This window comes from Schistocerca americana, chromosome X (assembly GCF_021461395.2).
Source record: "Schistocerca americana isolate TAMUIC-IGC-003095 chromosome X, iqSchAmer2.1, whole genome shotgun sequence".
Taxonomy (NCBI): Eukaryota; Metazoa; Arthropoda; class Insecta; order Orthoptera; family Acrididae; genus Schistocerca; species Schistocerca americana.
The window spans coordinates 466,866,138-466,888,055 of record NC_060130.1 but is presented as its reverse complement, the minus strand read 5'-3'; the positions used below and the strand labels follow the sequence as shown (position 1 = coordinate 466,888,055).

At 40.2% G+C, this 21,918-nt stretch overlaps 1 protein-coding gene and 1 non-coding gene across 6 annotated transcripts in view; one reads left to right on the top strand and one right to left on the bottom strand.

Moving 5' to 3' along the window:
- LOC124555780 (fibulin-1-like) overlaps nt 1–21,918 on the top strand; it is a 630,166-nt gene that overhangs the window by 419,298 nt on the left and 188,950 nt on the right. For 4 of the 5 annotated variants that reach the window (XM_047129832.1, XM_047129833.1, XM_047129831.1 and 1 more), the window contains one exon: nt 11,262–11,429. The exons of the other annotated variant lie outside the window; for it this stretch is intronic. In XM_047129832.1, the coding sequence (XP_046985788.1) occupies nt 11,262–11,429 (168 nt within the window). The remainder of the gene's footprint in view (nt 1–11,261; nt 11,430–21,918) is intronic. 5 annotated transcript variants of the gene reach the window in all.
- Nucleotides 17,412–17,486, bottom strand: Trnas-uga. The gene has a single exon. It is a non-coding gene; the product is annotated as a tRNA-Ser (tRNA).

Below are 21,918 nucleotides of genomic sequence, written 5' to 3'. Positions count from 1 at the left end.
CAATATTTACAAATTAATTTGCAATTTGAATAAAAATGACTTTTCCCCCATAATTATGAGTAATTGTAGAAGTGATTCTCTGAACTTGTAAATAACTCACTAACTAACTCAAAAAGTGCTACACCCGAGTATTTGTATGAGTTAACATTGAGTTGTAATGTGTTGCTACTGTAGTCATAGGATACTATGGTTTTTTCAGTTTGTGAAATGCCCAGTTTTACATTTTTGGACATTTACAGCAAGTTCCCAATCTTTGCACCACTTTGAAATCTTATCAAGGTCTGACTTAATATTTAGGTAGCTTTTCCTAGGCATTACTTCATTATAGATGACTGCATCATCTGCAGAAACTCTGAGGTTGTTATTACTGTTGCCTGAATGGTCTTTAATATAAAATATTAACAGCAAGGGTCCCAACACACTTCCCTGGGACATACCCGAGGTTGATGTGATTTCATTTCAACAGGGAAGCTAAAACATCTTTGGTCTAACCCACCAGTGCCCACACCGAAACCAAGTTTATTGTGTGGTATCTCTCCCTGTATATCTAGTAAAGCTAACCAATGCCCTTAAATATTGTAAGGAGCCCCTTTACCAGATTTTTGTTAGAAGCAATTTCTTCAGGTCTAGTTGTCCCAAAAATTCTGTATCTCTTGCTCTCCAATGACATGCATTTGAAGATTAGGCGTTATGCAGTTTCTTCGCCCTCGTCACAGATTCTACATTTAGGGTCTTCTTCTGTTATACTCATTGTATGTAGGTGCTTTTTGAAATTCCCATGGCCAGTCATCAATCCAGTCATGAGTTTAATCTCTTTCCTGTTCAATCCGAGGATTACATAGCTCCTTTTAAAACACAGCTTAGGCAACCTTACCTTACACTGTTTTTGTTTATAGACCTTGGTCTAGTATTCTATGTGCTGTTTCCTAAGCCAGTTCTGTAGTTCTAGTTTGATCATAGTCTTTGTGATTGTCAGGACAGGTTCTGGTCCAACAAATTGTGTTGTTGCCCCCATTCTGGCCAATCTGTTGACTTGTTCATTGTCACAGATGCCTGAGTGGCCAGGGATCCACACTAGGTTTACCCTATTGCTTCCCCCAAGCTCCACCAGAGCCCTGTAGCATTCTGCAGCAATCTTAGATCTTGTTACAGGAGCTGCCAGTGATTTCAGGGCTGCCTGGCTGTCTGAATAGATGTAAATGCTATGGTCCTTGTAGCACCTATTCAATATTATCCTCCACACATGCCCTGATTGCAGTAATTTCAGCTTGGAATACTGAGGCCTGTTTTCCTAGACATATGAGGCCCTCCAGTCTTGGCTGAACACCATACACCCCTGCCCCAGAACCTTGGTCTGATTTCAACCCATCGGTGAACCAAACAGTGTCCCCCGTATGGTCTCGAACTGTTTTTCCCACTGCTTCCTGCTTCCAATTATTATATTATAAGGCCTGTTGAATCAGCTGGGAGTTATTATATAGTTGGCTGGCATTTCCCCAGCCATTCCTATATTTACCTCACTCACTATCCTAGGGTGTGATTCTGGATATCCCAATGAGATCCAATTTTTACCAGTTTTAAGCCTGTATGCACCAGCTGCTGCCCTCATCTTGACCCAAAGGTGTAGTGGAGGCATGTCCAGCATGGCTTTCATCCCAGGGGTTGGTGTGGTGCCTGTTATGGCTAAGCAGGCTAGTCTCTGTGCCTTAGCAAGCTCCTAAGCTGCAACCCAGTTTTGCGACAAGCCCTTCTGGTGCTCACTAGAGTACCTTTCACCTTGGAACAGATGCTCTTAATGTGAGGGGTCCATGTTAGTTTCTCATCTAAGGTTACCCTTAGATATTTCACTATCCCCTTCACAAGTAGAGTTTCATTGAAGAGCTTTAGATTCCAATTTGAGTGTTGGATATGCCTCTTCGTGAATGGCACCACAACCGTCTTCTTAGGATTAAACCTTAGACCCTGTTTAATGCACCATTCTTGCACAATGTCTAATGCACCTTATGACATATTTCTAACTGTGTCGGCAAATTTGCCAAATATTACTATGACAAGGTCATCTGTGTATCCTTGGCAAAAGCATTGTCTGGAATTTAGTTCCTCAATGAGTTCATTCACCTCTAGATTCCACAAGAGAGGGGACAGAACTCCTCTTTGTGGACGACCTCAAGTGGTGTTAATTACCATCTTTTCACTCATCATGGTAGCCTCTACCTTCCTTCCACTAAGCATGGCTCTAGTCCACTTACATATAGTGGTCCCTAGGCCATGCACCTTTGCTGCCCTTACCCTGGAATTGAAGGTCATGTTATTGAAGGCCCCCTCCATGTCAAGGATGATGCAGAGGGCTATTTCTTGAAAGTGAAGTGCTTTCTCCACCCTCCCAATGAGTTGTTGGAGAGCTGTCTCACATGATCTACCTGGTTGATATGCATGCTGGTTTGAATGTAGAGGGGCCCCAATTAGCCTCCTCTCCCAAATATATACATTAACCAGTTTTTCCAATGTTTTAAGAATGAAGGAGAACAGACTGACTGGTCTCATATCCTTGGCCTTGGTATGATCAGTTGGCTTTGGAATGAAGACAACTTTCAATGCCCTCCAAGCATTGGGAATGATTCCTACTGCTAGGCTAATCCTGAATAACCTGCATAGGACTCTTCTGAGATTCTCTGCTGCCTGTTGCAGGAGAGCTGGAAAGATTCCATCTGGGTGACTTGAACAGTTGGAATGTTCCCACTGCCCATTGGATTTTCTTGAAGTCCACACACTCCTTGGCCGATTCCCAGTTATCTCTTCAAGTGCCTGAGAACCATTGTCTCTCAGGGATCACATTCCAGTCTGTGTTATCCACCAGAGCATATTGAAGAAAGTGAGTTTTGAGGAGGAGTTCCAGTGTCTCGTGTGCTGTCTTTGTATATTCCCCATCTTCCTTCCTTGATGTTCCTCCTGGATTGGTTGGTACTCTAGTGAGGATTCTGTGAAGTCTGGCTTGAGCAGCTGTACTCTCCACTTCCTCACAGAATGCCTTCCAGGATGCCTCCTTTGTTTGTCTAATTGCAAGTTTGGAATTGACAAGATCCTCATGATAGTTTGTCCATTGTCCTTTATGTCTTGCAAGGTTAAACAGTCGTTGTACCTGTTTTCCTTGTGTTTCAGAGATACTGTTCCACCAGGCACACTCCTATTTATGCACTTCTTGGTGATTGTGCACTTGTCCTGGTATGAGGTCACTATGGCAGAGGTAACAGTCTCTGCTACTTCCTCAAACTCTACTGGATTCCTTATTGGGGTTTTAATTTCCAATAAGCTTAGGTCAAGGTCCCTCCTGTATGTCTCGTAGCCTGTTTTCCTGAGATTCGTATAGGCCATGGTCTGTCTAATTCCCATTGCAACCCTGAATTTAATGTACATGTGGTCTGATGAGGATGGCTCCAACGCCACATGCCATTGTGTGACAAGGCTGCCCATCATCATGGAACCAAAGATTATGTCAATTACTTCTTCCCTTCTGCTATTCCTGAATGTAGGTTCATTGCCCCTATTCAGGACCTAAAAAATGTTAGACAATAGAAATTCAAGAAGATACCCACCCCTACTGTTGGTTCCTTGCTGCCCCACACTAGGTTGTGGGCACTGGCATCGCATCCAACCAAGAGTAGGTCACCTTGCTGATGGCAAGCTTCTATCAGTCTCCTCACCTTCAACAGAGGAGGAGAGCTGCCTTTATAAGGAAGGTATGCTGACACCAAAACAATTTCCCTTGTGATACCTTCGTCACATTGCAGCATCCTGATGGTCATGGTCCCTGGACCAGAAATCCATCACTGGCATGAAAGAAATTCCATTTCTTACATAGATGCATGTTTTGGAGTTTCTTAGATTTCTAGCATAAATCAACTTACTACCAGTGCCACTGAGGCCTGATACACCCCCTTTATATAAGGATGTTTCTTGTATCAGGGCCCCGTCCACTTCCTGTCTCCCCAGGCAGCATCTCAGGGCAGCAGTAGCCCCTTTACTGTGCCCCACCTCCAGTCTCCATCTTGCTGCCATCATTGGTCTTTGATTACCCTGACAGTGACCTGTGTGAACCCTAAAAACAATTTCAGGTCTTGTCTCACAGGACTTCCCTCCGACCTCCACCACCATGGTTCATCCTTCCAGTACAGCCTTCTTGTTAATTACTCTCCAGTCCTCTGTTGAGACTTTTGGGTTCTGGATCCTTGTTTTCTCAAACAGAGTCTTTAGAGAGACATCCTTAAGGATCTTTGGCACCCATGTTGATACCTTTGTAGTATTAAGAAGCTCTGCTGCCATCTTGACCACCAGCTTCACATCCTCTCCCAGGGATATCATGGGCACTTTGTCCTTAAGTCCTTAAGCCATTCCACTGTGTGCACCCCCTCACAGACAAAAATGATGGCACCACAATCTAGATAGATCTTCATGAAGTTGGGTCCTGGACCAGTGTCACCCCCCAATCTTTCCAAATAGGGCCATCTGTACAAGTTCCTCCTGCTGCGAGATGATGGCTACCAGCGGATAGCTTCCTAGCTTCCTGGATAACTGCCACCTTAAAAACCAGGACTGCAGTACTGTAGGTCTGTTTCCCTCTTTCTTGCCTCAACTATTTCTGGGCTTGCTTATCCAGGGAGGAGGGAGTCCTGGATTCCTTCCTTATCCTCTTGCTACCTGTCTTTGATGTTGTGGTGGTCTGCATATCCCCTTCAACTTGAGACAGTTTTTTCTTGGGGGTCTTGGGCTCAAGCCCTTTTAATTCTCTCCACTTGTGTTTGGGAAGCCATTCTTTCCCTTCCTTTTGTCTCTGTTCACTGAGGAATTTCCTCTTCTAGGCCCCAGACAAGGCTTTAATCTTGATCTGGTCCAACTTCTCAATTACAGTTCCCACTACTGGCTCAGGTCTAGACCCTGATTCAGTAGTGGGAGTGCATTCCATTGTTTTTGACCCCAATGTTTGAGTGTCTGAGGTCTCAGTTTGCCCCTCAGTTTGTTTTAAATTATTATTATTATTAATTTTTTTTTTTTTTCGTGTCCATCTTGGACCCACGAGATTTTGGGATCTACATGGTCCACACCACGAAAACCCCATGCAGTGTAGGGCTACTTACTCAGGGAGGTCGCCTGGTACCCCTGAGGCTCCGCTTGCAACACATCTTCCTATGTGTCATGCACCCCTTGGCATGGAACACATCACACCTTGGGTTGGAAAAGGAAATTGGGTAAGGACTAGGAGTGGATAAGGAAGACAGGATGTTGTGGGACACTCTTCACCTGATCTATCAGTTACAGCCTTTACGGCAGTTGGTCTTCTACCTTCGGCATAGCCTTCAGCTTCTCACAGACACACAAACCTCTCCACCCACATGGACAGTGCTTCATCCAGGTAGTGTCTCCTGGAGAGGCACCAGAGGTTACTTCTGCATCTGTTATCAATGCTCCATCCAAGATAACATGGTTTGTCCTTACTTCCAAGATATCTTCAACCAAGTCCCAAATTTCACTTGATATGCCATACAATCATACATTTGGTAATAAGTGCAAGTGTAGTACTGAGTCAAATGAATGCTTTTCAGAAATCAAGAATTACTGCAACTACCCTACTTCCCTGATCCATGGCTTTCAGGACATCATGAAAGAAAAGTGTGAGCTGTGTTTAACATGATTTATGTTTTCAGAATCATGCTGGTTGTTCTGGAGGACATCATTCTGTTTGAGATACATAATTATGTTTCAGTGCGGAATATGTTATGAAATTTGACAAGTGATTGTCAAGGATATTCAACAACAGTTCTTTGGGTCATTTCTGTTATCCTTCTTGTAGACATGTGTGATCTTCACTTTCTTCCAACTACTGAGCACTTTCTTCTATTTGGGGATGGATGGTAGATTATAATTAAAAGGGGATAACTGAGTTGCAATTTCAGTATCAACTCTCAGAGACATTCCATCTGGCCCTGGAGCTTTGTTCTGTTTTAACAGCTTCATCTGTTTCTCAATGCCAGTGACACTAATATCTGTTTCGCTCATCTGTTCATTGGTATGAGAATTAAACAGCGGCATTTGTATGAGAATTAACCTGAGGCAATACTCATGGATTTTCCTTTGTAAAGGAACATTAGACAGTGGAATTAAGCATTTCTGCTTTTTATTTGATACCCACAGTTTCAATTACCATTAACTTCCATGAGTGTCTGGACACTAGCTTTGGTACCACTAACGACCTTTACCTATGACTAGAATTTCTTTAAGTTTTGTGAGAGATTATTGAATAATTTTCTGCTATGGTAGTTGTTGAAGGCTTCATGCATTGCCCTCTTGCAATTTAAACACATTTCATTTAGCATTTTCCTATCTATAACTCTATGCTTTGTTTTGAGCCTATGATTCAGGAGTCTTTGTTTCCTTAGAAGTTTCTTTACAGTGACTGTATACCATGAAGGAACCCTCCTATCATAAACCATTGTATTGGATACGTATCTATCCAGTGCATAATCAACTATTCTTTTAAGCCAGAACCACAGTTCTGCTACATCATTCTACCCAGAGCTGGATGTTTTGAGTTCCTTATTGAAATATGCACTGCTGCCTGTATCTACATTGCTGAAAATGTAAATCATTCTATTTGGTTTAGTTGACAATTGTACTTCAGTAATCATTCTTGCTACAACTGCCTCATTGTCACTGATAACAGTTTCTATGAGGACATGGGCCTATTTGTTGCCACTAGGTGCAATATATTCCCCTCATGACTGAACTTTTGGACAATATGTTCTAGGTAGTTCTATGAGAATGCATTAGTAATGTTTTGTAGGATGTCTTGTCATGCCCAACAGTTACAAAACAGTAGTTTTCCCAATTGATTTTTGGATGATTTAAGTCTCCTCCAATAATTACAGTATTATCAGGGAAAATTACTTACCAGTGAACTTGAGTCTGATGATGGATAGATGGATCCAGTAATAAATTCATTCCCGCACTTGATACTGCATCATACCCAGATAATCTTGCATGCAATTTTGGTATCTATCTCAGTGGGTTTGAATTTGTTGTGTACTGCAACAAATACACCACCTTCATTTACCATTTGTTTATCCTTTGAATGTATGTTTAAATTTTCCCTGAATGTTGCACTGCCATCGGTTTTGATTTTACCCAGTCTTCTGTACATAATATATTATGTGAGCTCCACAGCTTTTTGCAAGTGCTTCAAACTCTGTTACATTGTTGCAAATGTGTCTGTAGTTAATCATTAGGATTTTAACATTCTTACCTTTAGCGGACATTTCTTTCGATTTTATACTGACTTTTCCACGACCCCTACTGCTATCATTATCTGGATGGAGAGTCGCTTATTCTCAAAAAAAATTTTTTTAGTGTATGGTGGCTGTTCCTTTGAAAGAATAGACACCACACAGATCCACCAGCTGGGAAACACTATTTGTAAATTGAAGGGGGATCACTGCTATCAGCAGCAGCAGGACATTAAGTGGAATCAGTATTGAGTAGTGAAAATGTGTACTGGACTAGGATTCAAACCCAGGATGTCATGCTTACTAGGTAGGTGTGGTAACCACTGCACCATATGGGACACAGCATTATCGCAACTTTGCGCAGTATCTCGGTGTGCCTCATGACTGGTCCACAGTCCCATCGACCACCACCTATCTGCAGTCCCTGTCCATTATACTCCTGTTCACTACTTAAAGATTGCCACAGGAATTCCCACTGAAGAAAGTGGATCCATTGCCTAGCCAGGCTTATCAATTATTTGAATGCACAGTGTCTGTTTCTTAGAAAGAACAGACACCATGCAGATCCAGCAGCTGTGAAACATTATGTGTAATTGAAGGGGGATCACTGCTATCAGCTGCAGTAGGACATTAAGTGGAATGAGCTACAACAAGCAAAAATGTGTACCAGACCGAGATTCGAATCTGGGATCTCCTGCTCTCTGCTTAATGTCTCGCTGCAGCTGATAGCAGTGATCACCCTTCAATTGACATATAGTGTTTTACAGCTGCTATATCTGCATGGCATCTGTTTGTTATAAGAAACAGACACTGTGCATTCAAATAATTGATAAGCCTGGTTAGGCAATGGATCCACTTTCTTCAGCTCAAATGCGCAAATATGTCCGAGCTCCTGTGAAAACCTCTAAGTAGCGAACAAGAGTATAATGGACAGGAACTGTGGATAGGTGATGCTCGATGAGTATGTGATTCAGTCATGTGGTGTTCCGAGATAGCCCACGCACTTTCAATAACACAGTGTCCTGGATGGCAAATTGGTTACCACACCTGCCTAGTAAGCAAGAGATTCTGGGTTTGAATCCGGTACCCATTTTCAATCATTGCCACTGATTTTGCTTAATGTTCTGATGCAGATGATAGCAGTGATCCCCCTTCAATTTATGTATAGTGTTTCACAGCTGCTGGATCTGCATGGTGTCTGTTCTTTCTAAGGAACAGACACCATGCATTCAAATAGTTGATAAGCCTGGCTGGGTGATGGATCCTTTTTCTTCAGTGTGAATGCACAAATATGTCTGACCTCCTGTGGGAATCTGTAAGTACCGAACAGGAGTATAGTGGACAGGGACTGTGGATAGGTTGCACTCGATGGGGGTGTGGATCAGCCATGAGGCATACTGAGATAGTCTGTGCAGTTGTGATATTGCTGTGTCCCAGATGGCACAATGGTTACTGCACCTTCCTAGTAAGCATGAGATCCCGTGATCGAATCCCGGTCCAGTACACATTTTCGCTCAGCTCAGCTGATTCCACTTAATATTCCTCTGCAGATGATAGCAGAGATGCCCTTCAATATTCTGAAAAACCATTATGTGCTCCCCACACATAGTCAGTTACCTGGGTAGCAGCCTCTGATGTGGAGTGTACATATGGACTCATGTAGGAGGACTCTTCGGTTCCCAACCATATGGTACAAGCACAGGAAGTCACAGCCAAGCTTGTCACAGAACCTGCAAAGTCCCTGATTGAATCTTTCCACTCAACTGAGAACCAGGGACCATGATCTGTTCTGGGTACAATGCTGCAAATTGTGAGCTTCATTGAAATCTGTGAACAAAGCTAGTCTTCTCACCCTCCTGATCCGAGTATCACTTGGGAGTCCAGATGACAGACATTTTTGTTACAACATGCACCACAAGCTTCAGTTGCTTTCACATTCTTCCCTGAGAGACTAGACACATTGCAGTGGTATGGTTACGTGTTGCCTACAGGAAATGTTGATTCACCTTTCATTGAATTTTTCTTCTTCAACAGTTCAGTTCACACCTAACAAATTAAAAAACAATGTTCCATCACTGGTTCAGCTGTAGTATAACCAGTCATAGTAACTGCCTTTAAAGATTACATCAAAAGTTTTTCTAGTTTCAGGATAGCTGAGCTGTGGATTGAGAGATAGTTTGTGAGTGAAAACTTCAATATATTGTTACTTCTTTGATACAAAACATGGCCAAACCAGTGCTAATCTGACAGTTTCATCATACACACACATTTACAGTTACTCATAATACCCAAATTATGGTATTTAACCAAACTTTTGCTGGAATCTTTATAAATGTATGATCGATGTTTTTCCAATGCTCACTCTGTATTATCCAAATCTGTTTCTTCATATGTTCAGTTCTCAGTTGTGACTTGTATAACTTGCCATGGGATTTTTAGTTATTCAAAAAGTTAAAGTTGAAGCATAAAATCATAAACTTTGCGGGTTTGTCTTTATCAACCATCTGTGATCAACTTACAGCACTCTAGGGTCAAGTTCAACTAACAATACCTCAAAATTATTACACACATTCAGAGCTACTATTACATTATTATGATGGCTATGCCTGCACATAGCACTTTTCTAGACCACAAAATGTGCATGAATGTACTCTCTTCTGATTGGGTAAGAAGCATCAAAGCCAGTGATCTACCAGTATTAAATTACATTATTCCGCATCATCACCAAGTGAGGTGGTGCATTGGTTAGCACTAGACTCACATTCTGGAGGATGACAGTTCAAACCCATGTCCAGGCATCTTGATTTAGGTTTTCTGTGATTTCCCTAAATTGCTTCAAGCAAATTGTGGGATGGTTCCTTTGAGAGGCCACAGCTGACTTCCTTCCCCATCCATCCCTAATGGGATGGGACCAATGACCTCACTGTTTGGTCCTTTCCCCCGAATCAACCAACCTATCCCACATCATCGACTACAAACTAATCACAACATAATATCTTCTTATGACAATTTATTAAACATAGAAATCTAGGAAACCTGCAAATATCAAAATACTCATCTCTTTATCTAACTGAATAATCTGATTTTCATGTCTCCAGTTCCATAAACTGGTGAATTATACATTACAAATTTTTCCTGAGTGTATGTCTCATTTACTCAGTTAATAGTTGCAATAATTATTTGTTTATCATATTACTTCACCTTCACACTTTCATCCATACTAATAATTAAACATATTAAATTGAGAGGAAAAGGAAAGTATGTAAAATAAAGGGAAGGTAACCACTCACTTATGGCTCACATGTGTGGAAAAAAAAGAAAACTATTTATATAGCTTTCGAACTCTTGCTTGGATGGGTGTATGCATTTGGTTGTCTGTGTGGTTGTGCATGAGTATTCACTTCCACGAAAGAAAACGCAAGAGCTTGAAAGCTAATATGAATAGTGAGTGGTTATTTATTTTACATATTGTTCCATCCACAAAAAAAGTTCCTTTTTTCATGATCAAAAATTGCATACGGCCCACAGATGTAAGACAGGGAATGAGGATTCTCCATAAATTCGAAACTAAATGCAAAATGTTATGTTAGTTACTCCTCCTATAAATTAAAGGAATGTTTGGATGTCATGTTTAGAAAGCTTTGATCTTTGTGAGAAACAATGTTCACTGTAAATAAGTCTCTGTTCATAAAGTACATGAAAACTTTACCCCTTCAGCACTTTTTGTAGCTGTTTAGTTATAAATGGAATATAAAAACTGTCATTAAAAAATAACATGAGCTGCCGCTTTGTGACGATGATAGTTACTGAATCCAGCGGTAGCATGTTATCATGGTTGCATCTCCATGGTAATCTATATTTTGATTTATTACACATTCCTTAGGGTTCTCCCCGATGATGGGCTCTACTGCATAGTATACACAAATAAATTTACAAGAATACTTTCAAGTTCAATAGTTTATTATATTTGTTATAACATTTTTCCAGATGTGGATGAATGTGCTGTAAGCCCAAATATTTGTGACAGAAGGTATTCAGTCTGTGTCAACACAGAAGGTGCTTACTATTGCCAGAATTTACCAAACAAACCAAGTCCCCGTTACAACCAATGCATTCCAGGATACAGATGGGATGTTAAGCTGCACATGTGTGTAGGTAAGCAAAGTTATAAACGTGAGGTATACACTAATGAAAGAGCTGAATGTAAACTTACATTTTACAGCTAGTTCTTGTGGGTATATGAAATAATCGGTAAACATTATTGGTAAGAAGTATTATTGAAATTCATTTTGCTAGAGAGAAGTATGTATTTCATTTTGAGTTTATTACCAACATTCATTTTAAAAAACTGTTATACATTTTCAGTATTGGTGCCCCACAGCTTGCAGATGTTTATTGAAAATGATGTTGTATTACTATCAGCTACAATGAAAATCTTTGTTATTGCTTTATAGCCATTGTGGATGATGAACTGAAACTGTGATTTAAATTGGTGGTTATGTTTGTGGAATTGCAACCAGTCACATTTTGAAATTGAAATGTATTTTACCCTTAACCAGTTTCCTTGGGCCTGCGGACTTGTTAATTTCATAAACATTTTCTTAACTAAATTTCCATTATTTCTGCTGGCTCCATAGCTTCCATAGCTCTAGCATCTAGCTGCACTTGATCCAAGATATAATGTTCTTGTAATACCTGCATCAGATTATGAACCTGCAGTGGCTGAAAAACTAGTTAATGGGGCAATAAATTGTATCAGATTCAAAAACAATGGTTGGTTTCATGCTATATGTACATAACCACCAGTTAATTATTTCTATCAATTTTTATTTTTACTAATCATCATCAGGCACAAGCTCTTTTTCTGTGACAGTATTTGTCTGAGAACACACACACACACATACACACACACACACATGCACAATATGATTGACTTCACTCTACATAATGTTGAAACATACTCGTTACAGCATTATTCAATAGATAGAACTTACATGTTGTTCAGAAGACCCATGTATCAATAATATAGTAGTACAACACATCCAACCTCTGGAGTCTTATTAACTTTGGAACAGCATCAGTATTAGATGTCTTAATGACAACTTCATGCACCATTATATTACTGGCATGTTGGATCTTCTGAACAATGATTCAATGCTGTGTCTTGAGTTTTGTTGCCCAGTTCATATTGTTCATGTTATGAAGAGCACATCATGTATGTATCAACACAAAGGACTAAGTCTAATCAAGACTTAAAACTGAGCTATAAGCAATATCACAGAATTCTTCAGCATGTCTTCAAAAAGGAAAAAACTATATACTATACACACAAAAAATTCAAAATTTCAATATGAAATGAATAAATTTGGCAAGGTAAATGGTACTGAACTCCCAAATGACATTAGTAGTGTGACAGATGATAAAAAATTAAAGCCATTGGATACTAAATTCAATTAATTTTTCCTTAAAGTAACTGAAAACACAGAGACAAAGAACTGTCCACTTAAAGCAGATCCAATAAACTACTTAGACACATAATGTATACTCCACCATTAGATATCTGTTTTGGCAAGCCATGAATTAGAGGGACCACAAAAATCAATAGATCACCAGAAACTAGTAACTTAACTGTCTATGATGGTATCTCAGCTAAAGTAATGAAATCTAAAGCTGACTTGACAGCACCACTCTTGAATTATGTTTGTAATCAGTAGAAGGGTCAGAATGTATTTCCTGAAAGACTGAAATATGCCACAGTAACAGCAATATACAAAAGAGCAACTAACCTTTAATTACAGGTAAATCTCACTCCTTCTCAGAAATTGTGCGAAAGTAACTTACAACAGAATACTGAACCATTTGTCTGAAATTAATCTTTCAGCAACTGCTCAGTATGGATTACATAAAGGCTTCTCTTCTTAGAATGCAATATAAGTTACTGTTTGTGGAAGTTGCAACATCTACAAGGAATGGTCTGAATCATTCCACACATGGAGGATGTGTAGAACAGTGGAACCATAAAAGTTATTTAGCTTCCAGAGAACTGGCCTGGATATAAGCGTAAGAGCTTTTCATGATTTGGCAGGTCAGTGCTATGCCATGCTCAGTTGGGGACATGAAGTGGAAACATGCAAGCAAATGCCAGTATGTCTTAGTGATGACAGAATATGCAATATCAGCATGTGAGTGAGTTCAAAGAGGAGAGAATGATTGATCCCTAGGAAATGTGCTTGTCATACATTAACAGTGAGGCTCATACAGGGTGAGTTGCTACAATCTCGATTCATGTGTGGGACCAGTGGATTGAAGAGGATAGTATACAGTGACAAGCAAGCACCGGACCACACAAAGTGCCCTCAGTACAGGATGACCATCATCTTGTCCCCATGGCCAAGAAAACAGTGTTGGCTAAACATTAGAGCACTTCAACGGGTGTGGACATGTCTGCGTCAACAGTTTGATGTCATGTACTGTGGGCTGGCTGTTGGTATGCATTAGAGTGCTGCAACATTCAATGTTTGACTGGTTGCAGCTCGTCTGTTGACGGGGAGACTGAGCCACTCGTTTCTGGCCCCACACGACTTGGCTCGGTCATGTACCTGCCCCATGTCTATTGTCCGGATTTCGGACATGCGGATAACCGAGCATGACCGATCACCGCTCGCCTCACCCCGGCTTGCTGCACTGTACTGTACAAATCCAATGCCCCTCTGTCTGTCTGTCTCTCTCTCTCTCTCTCTCTCTCTCTCTCTCTCTCTCTCTCTCTCTCACTCTCTCACACACACACACACACACACACACACACGCATGCACACAATGTATTTATCTCTGTCACTCTCTCTTTTAATACAAAAGTAACGTTTCCAAGAATGAGTACGTGACACAGCTAAATTCATAAAGCACTTGGAAAGTAAAATGATATTTCAATACGATCACGGATAGAAGATGTAGCAGTTTTATGTCTGGAAGCGATCACAGTCTTCTCACAAACGGAAGTCTAGGCTCAATTTTTAATCCTTTGTACCTCCTGTTAAAAAATACATATCTGTTAGTACACATCAATTACGCTAGTTAATTATAAATCTATTGGGTATCGTAAGAAACCAGTGCTTTTAACTGCAGTAATTGCTCACCTGACAGTCAGTGTCATTGACACTGCAAATTTGTTGCAGTTTGTGAAACCAAAGAACTAACTGGACTGTCAGTTCTTTTTCGCCTTCTAATTCATCTGTGGCCTTTTTAAATGGTCTCAGAAAATGTGCAATTTTTCGTGCAAACTCATTACCATATCCTTGCAATCTGTGAGCAAAGTCCTTTTCCATCAGCAAAGCAGCAACTTTGTTATACTGAGTGTGTAAGGATTCCAGCACAGTGTACAATCTGTTCCAGCATGTGCAGACCTCTTGTTTCAATGATTATTTCAAAGATGAGCAGAGGCCACTTTTTTAATGTACCTTACAATGCATTTTGCAGTATTTATTGTTGATGCGATGTTCGTAGCATGATTTAACAAGAAGTTATCTTCATGAAAAGTATGGCTAAGTGCTGTGTTTATACAATGAGCAACACAAGGAATCCTTTCGTGATTTTCCAAAGCTTTTATTACATTGGCAACCTGGTTGGAGACAAAAACAAAACTGTGCAACATGTGTGGCAAAATGTCCCAATCAGCCATCCTCTTTTCAATTTATCTCATAATATTTATTCCTGTCTTCTTAAGGTCAGGGAATTTTGTTGTAAATAAAACATTGTTCACAAGACACCAATCTGTGTTAATGCAATGTGTTGTAAGCATCAAATAGTGCTCCTGATTATGCGAATCAGTCCACATATCAACTGTCGCAGCACTTGTTTTATTAATAACTTCCGCAATAACAGAAGGCATTATGCTGTTTCGGATTGGATCTGCTTGTTCTTTGACATGTCTGCGTATAGTAGAGGGATGTGGCATGACATCTGCCATGTCAACTTCTCCAAAATGCTCACCTAGATGTATTAATTATTGGCCTAGTTCTCTGAAACCTTCACCAGAAACAGCATTAAAAGGTCTCATGTCTTTAGTACACATTGCAACACACTTTGCTGTAACACTATTTTTTATTACTGGCAGTATCCCTGAAGGAGCTGTATCTTTGTGAGGTTTCCTGCAACTATGTTTCTTTAAATGAGTAGTTCCCAACTGGAAACACAATAATATGGAGCAGTTTATGCACAATATGTACCCAGTAGATGCACTGTTTTTGTCCACAACCAGCAGAAATGTACTCCATACTTGGCTTTTTAGACATTCCCGTTCTTTCAGTGTGTAAACACTGGCTTCAATCTTAGGTCTTACTGCACTGACTCCCTCACGCTGCATGATTACAGAGAGAGACACACCCCAAATGAGAAGCTGGCTGCAGTCTCACACGGATGATGACACGTGTAATGTGTTTGAAGTTACGTGCTATGTATTCAGTCACAGCTTCTATGCTAGGTCACTAGAACTAGTGCAAGCAGCCTATCCATTTAGGGTGTGCTCGTCCCATCTCGTATTTTGTGCTCGCGTACTCGGTCATGCAGGACTCTAGTATGCATGCCATTGAATCTGCGTATAGTAGAGGGATGTGGCATGACATCTGCCATGTTCACAAGACACCAATCTGCGTTAATGCAATGTGTTGTAAGTGTCAACTTCAATGGCCAGTTATAACTTTTCCTACAGTGATAGCTGCATAGGTGTTAGATGCTGCCATGGTGAATGCAATCTGACAGATTGCATCATTAAGTGGCATAGGAAAAACTCTTTAAGTTCAATAGCTTATGGAACAACTAGCTGCAACATGTCATCTCACCTCATACCTACTGAGGGCAATCTGAACAGCAACTGCAGCATCAGAGAGGTTTTAGAGCCTTAAGCACCGAGATGGATGCATGCAGCTTGAAATGCCATATTTCAGCAGGACAGTGCCCAGCCACATGGGGCAAGGAATATGCAAGCCTTTTTCAAAGAGCTTCTGACCCAATGTTGATGCTTTGTGGATGTGCCTACAAATGTACCCCTGCAGTATATCCAGGCCCTCTTCATTCCATGCTGTTATGTCAAGAGGCTCTGATTGCAGTACATGGTGGCTTCATACCATATTGAATTCTCACTGTTAGTGAAGTTCTGTTCTGCTAATCATTTGTGTATTGTCATATCCCTAATCTGTGAAATAAATTTAATTGGAAACATGTCTTCTTCTTGGTGTTGTGGCTTTCACAAACATTTGTGGTATTTTCTGTGATTTTGCTGTGGCTATGACTATAGATCATAAAATTTTGCTGGGGAAACTAAAATGATGTGGCATTGAAGGCTTTCCCCCTTGCACTGATGGAGTCATATCTTAACAACTGAAAACAAAGGGTCAAATTAGCAAATATTCCAACAAGCATAACATTAAATTCAGAGTGGGGAAACACTAAAAATTGTGTGGCACAAAGTTTAGTGCTTGTCCTGCTCCCGTTCTTGGGCTACATAAATGATTTACCAGAGGGCTTGGAAGACTCTTCAAAACTTGTAATGTTTGCTGATTACACAAGTATGTTGCTAAAGGTGCAAACAGACCCATAGCACACACAGGCAGGAGAATAATGGAACAGGCTTACAAATGCTTCACAGCCAGCACTGTAACCCTTAATATGGCAAAAACTTGTATTATGAAATTCCAACCAAAGAAACATTACTTATATGTACTAGATGTAGGTATCAGGAGCACACACTTTATGAGTCTCCATGTGTGAAGTTCCTGATTGGTTAATAAACTAAGGTGCCACCAGCTTGTGGATATGTTAACCAAAAAACACAGTTCTACCTTAAGAAATCTCACTGACTTTGTTGACTTGCAAACAACATTGCAAGCATACTTCACACACTTTCACTGAATTTTGTCTGATGGCATACTCAGGGACCTGAAAATGTTGCATCTGTTTTTTGCAAAACTAGCATATGTTTCTTGGCAAAATTAATTTTTAAGCAAATGATTAGAGATACCAGTTTAGAAGGTTACCATGCTACATGCCTGAAGATGAATCCTTATGTTATGAAATGGATCACTGGAGAAAAAAATACTAATAAAAGAGAATAAGTAATGAAACATCCTGGCAGATCAAAACTGTGTGCCCGACCGAGACTCGAACTCGGGACCTTTGCCTTTCACGGGCAAGTGCTCTACCAACTGAGCTACCGAAGCACAACTCACGCCCGGTACTCACAGCTTTACTTCTGCCAGTATCTCGTCTCCCACCTTCCAAACTTTACAGAAGCTCTCCTGCGAAACTTGCAGAACTAGCACTCCTGAAAGAAAGGATACTGCGGAGACATGGCTTAGCCACAGCCTGGGGGATGTTTCCAGAATGAGATTTTCACTCTGCAGCGGAGTGTGCACTGATATGAAACATCTTGGCAGATTAAAACTGTGTGCCTGACCGAGACTCGAACTCGGGACCTTTGCCTTTCACGGGCAAGTGCTCTACCAACTGAGCTACCGAAGCAAAACTCACGCCCGGTACTCACAGCTTTACTTCTGCCAGTATCTCATCTCTCACCTTCCAAACTTTACAGAAACTCTCCTGCGAAACTTGCAGAACTAGCACTCCTGAAAGAAAGGATACTGCGGAGACATGGCTTAGCCACAGCCTGGGGGATGGTTCCGGAATGAGATTTTCACTCTGCAGCAGAGCGTGCACTGATATGAAACATCCTGGCAGATGTGGGGGTGGGGGGGGGGGGGGGGGACTTGCTGAGTTTGATAGCATAGTAAATGAAGTAGTTAAAGCCTGCCTTCTACCAGTATATTACACAATCATACTTTAAATCATTCCACATCTAAAACTGGTACATTAAAGTGTCTGCATTACACCAGCATTACCAAACATACCTGTTCCTTTATTGTAAAATGCTAAGTCGCACAGCTGGGTCCTATGTTGCTGTACTAGACATCTACACTGAGGTGATGAAAGTCATGGGACAGCAGTATGCACATATGCAGATAGCAATAGTATCGGATACATAAGTTATAAAAGGTCAGTGCATTGGTGGAGCTGTCTTTTTGCTCTCAGGTGATTCATGTGAAAAGGTTTACAACATGATTATGGACATATGACATGAATTAACAGACTTTGAACATGAAATGGTAGTTGGAGCTAGATGCATGGAACATTCCATTTCAGAAATCATTAGGGAATTCAATATTCAGAGATCCACAGTGTCAAGAGTGTGCCGAGAATACCAGACTTCAGGCATTACCTCTCACTACAGACAACGCAGTGGCCAGCAGCCTTCACTTAACGGGTTTGCATAGAGTTACCCATGCCGACAGACAGTTAACACTATGTAAAGTAACCACAGAAACCAATGTCAGACGTACAGCGAACACGTCCTTTAGGACAAAGTGACAAAATTCGGCATTAGTGGTCTATGGCACCAGACAACTAATGCGAGTGCCTTTACTAGCAGCATGACACCACCAGCAGCATCTCTCCTGGACTTGTGATCATATTGGTTAGACCATAGGTGACTGGAAAACTGTGACCTAGTTGGTTGAGTTCCAATTTCAGTCGGTAATAGGTGATGGTAGGGTTTGAGCATGCTGTATACCCTGTGAAACCATGGACCCAAGTTGTCAACAGGACACTGTGTGAGCTGTTAGTGTCTCCATAATGGTATGGACTGTGCACATGGACTGGATTGGGTCTTCTGGTCCAACTGAACCAATGATTGACTCAAAATGGTTATAATCGGCTACTTGGGGACCATTTGAAGCCATTCTTGGACTTTATGTTCCCAAACAATGATGGAATTTTTATGGATGACAATGTGCCATGTCACAATTGTTTGTAGTTGGTTTGAAGAACATTCTGGACAGTTCAGGCGAATGATTTGGCCACCTAGATTGCCTGTCATGAATTCCATTGAACATTTATGTCACATAATAGAGAAGTCAGCCATGCACAAAATCCTCCACCAGAAACATTTTTGCTGTTGTGGATGGCTGTAGAGGCAGCATGGCTGAATATTTCTGCAGGAGACTTCCAGTGACTTGTTGAGTCCGTGCCACATTGATTTGCTGCACTATGCTGGGCTAAAGGAGGCCCAAAACAATATTAGAAGATATCCATGACTTTTGTCACCTCATTGTATCTTATAGAGACTGTCAACAATTGATGTGACACCAGTGCATAACTTACAATCAGACTGATATGTCGTTGTGTTCATGCACAGGGGTGCTCTTTACTTTGCAGTGCACTCTTATGCACATACTCTATCCAAACTGGGCTTCACAAGAAGTTGTGCTGTAGCAGGAACTGTTAATTTATTACTTTTTTGATAGTGATATGCAGAAAATTAACCTATTTTGAACTATCTCTTACAAAACAGATCATCTGGATACAATTCAATATAAAATAGTATTTGTCAGGTAGTTTTTCATTTAGTCATGTTTATCACAAATGAGAATGTTTCATATTCTGAGACATAAACTTCTGGAGCTTTGCAGCTAAGGTGAGACAAGTGCAATAAGAATATTTTGTTAAGTTGATAACTGAACGTTTTGAAGAATCCACCTCAGGAACCTAGAGATTCTTGCTCTTAAAATGCCAATAAATATACTCTCCAATGGCATTTGTGGCTATCGAAAAGAGTGAATTTAGGATGAACTCAGTAATTCACAATACTAGAAGTTGAAATACTAGAACTATAAATAATTTCCATACAGACCATGCATCCCTGTCTGAGGTTCAGAATGGAGTTCTTTTTTAAATCTTTTATTTATTTATTTTATTGTGGTGTGAAAACCCATATCAGGTTGCCAGGAGATAAGGCAAGAAATTGAAAATCCCCAATTACTTAAACAAAGATTAAAATAATTGCTCATCAGCCATTCCTTCTACAATATATTTGAATATTTAGACTCAGGAATGTAAATTCTATGATCTTAAATATCTTTATCACATAGATCCTCAGTATATATTGGTCTGTGTAAAGTTAAAATGCTTTGTTTCAAGTATTAGATGATAACATCAGCTGAGTAGTACTTTTTCCAATGTAGCATTTTTTTTACATATATGAAATAATGTAAAAGTAATTACCATAATCATAATTTTGACTAGATTAGTGCTTGTCATAATTTGTTGTTAGTATCCTTTACAGAAGTACCCAGCAGTGATTGATTCTGTATGTTAATATATAACTTGACTTGTTTCGCATCCTTGAAGGCTCTCTTTAACGATGGGATTCATGAAACATGATGTATGAATGAAAATGAATCACTGAAAGAGTGAACACAGCCTCTGTAATTGAAAAATGTCATATGCCTGGTGGTGGTTAGGATGTAGGAACAATCGAAATTCGTAACCATAATAAAAGATTTCAATATCAGGTGTCAGTGGTACAACATGGCATTTAATGCAGGGTTTATACATCCAGTATTGTGAAAAGGATAAATTGCTACTCATCATATGGAAGAGATGTTGAGTTGCAGACAGGCACAACAAAAAGGCAGCTAAGCATGCCTCAGTGGCCAGTGGCTGTGATCATATGTGTGTGAGTCATGCTTGCATGAGTTTGTGTGTGTGTTGTCTACTGTAGAAGAAGGCCTTCTGGCTGAATGTTCACCTGTTAGCAGTCTTTTTGTTGTGCCTGACTGCAGCTCAACACCTCCGCTATATGGTGAGTAACAATCTATCCTTTTTATAATATTGTTATTATTCCAGCCTGGATTTTCCATTGTTAGAGCTTACAAATTTGATTTATAGTTTATACATTCATCATCCAGCTATATCTTCACAGCACTGTGGTTCTTAACTTGCTGATTTTATAACTGTTTATTTCCAAATTATATTTTTTGATTGTGTGGCAGCAATATTTATTGTCAGAGGTTATCCATAGTTTTGACCTAAGAAGAATGTGTGATTGGAGGCTTAACCAACCACTCTTTGCAAAACTTCAGGTCATGAAAGTGATTGGCTTCATGAGTATAACTCAAAGTGGGTTTGCCAGTTATGAAAATTAAAAAATTAAGTTATGAGAAATTAATGCAAAGCCACATGCCCTGGTCTCATGAAGAAATACTGTCCCAGTTTTTATTACATTTCATGTGCAGTATTATTTTCATTAATGTCATGCATGATAAAATTAAAGAGAAAAAGTGTAAATGGGATATGAAACAGGAAGTTACTGAATCCACAGGAAACTGTACATGAACTCAACATACACACAGATTTTGTGTGTACCTGTGCTGTGTACATCATTCCTACTAACTCATCCTCAGTGTTGTCTCACATCAGTATACATATGTGTATACACATTTTCTTCTGGTACATTCCTCCATCCTTTTCTCATCTTCTTCCATCTCAGTTCCACATAGTTGCCTTATATCTTCTGATTTCATGTACTCCACTGTAGCCTCATACCTTGTCTCTACTCCTATTGCCTGCTTTTTATGACTAACTTTGTCCGCAGCTTCATCTTCTGTCATTATCAGCCTCCCATTTCTCATATTTCATGGTTACTCATGGGACTTTCAGGGACGTTTCTATAGCACCCACTTCAAAGCTGATAAATACCTGCTCTACTGACAATCATTATGCTGTAACAGAATGGTTCATTTTTTATTTCAATTTTTCC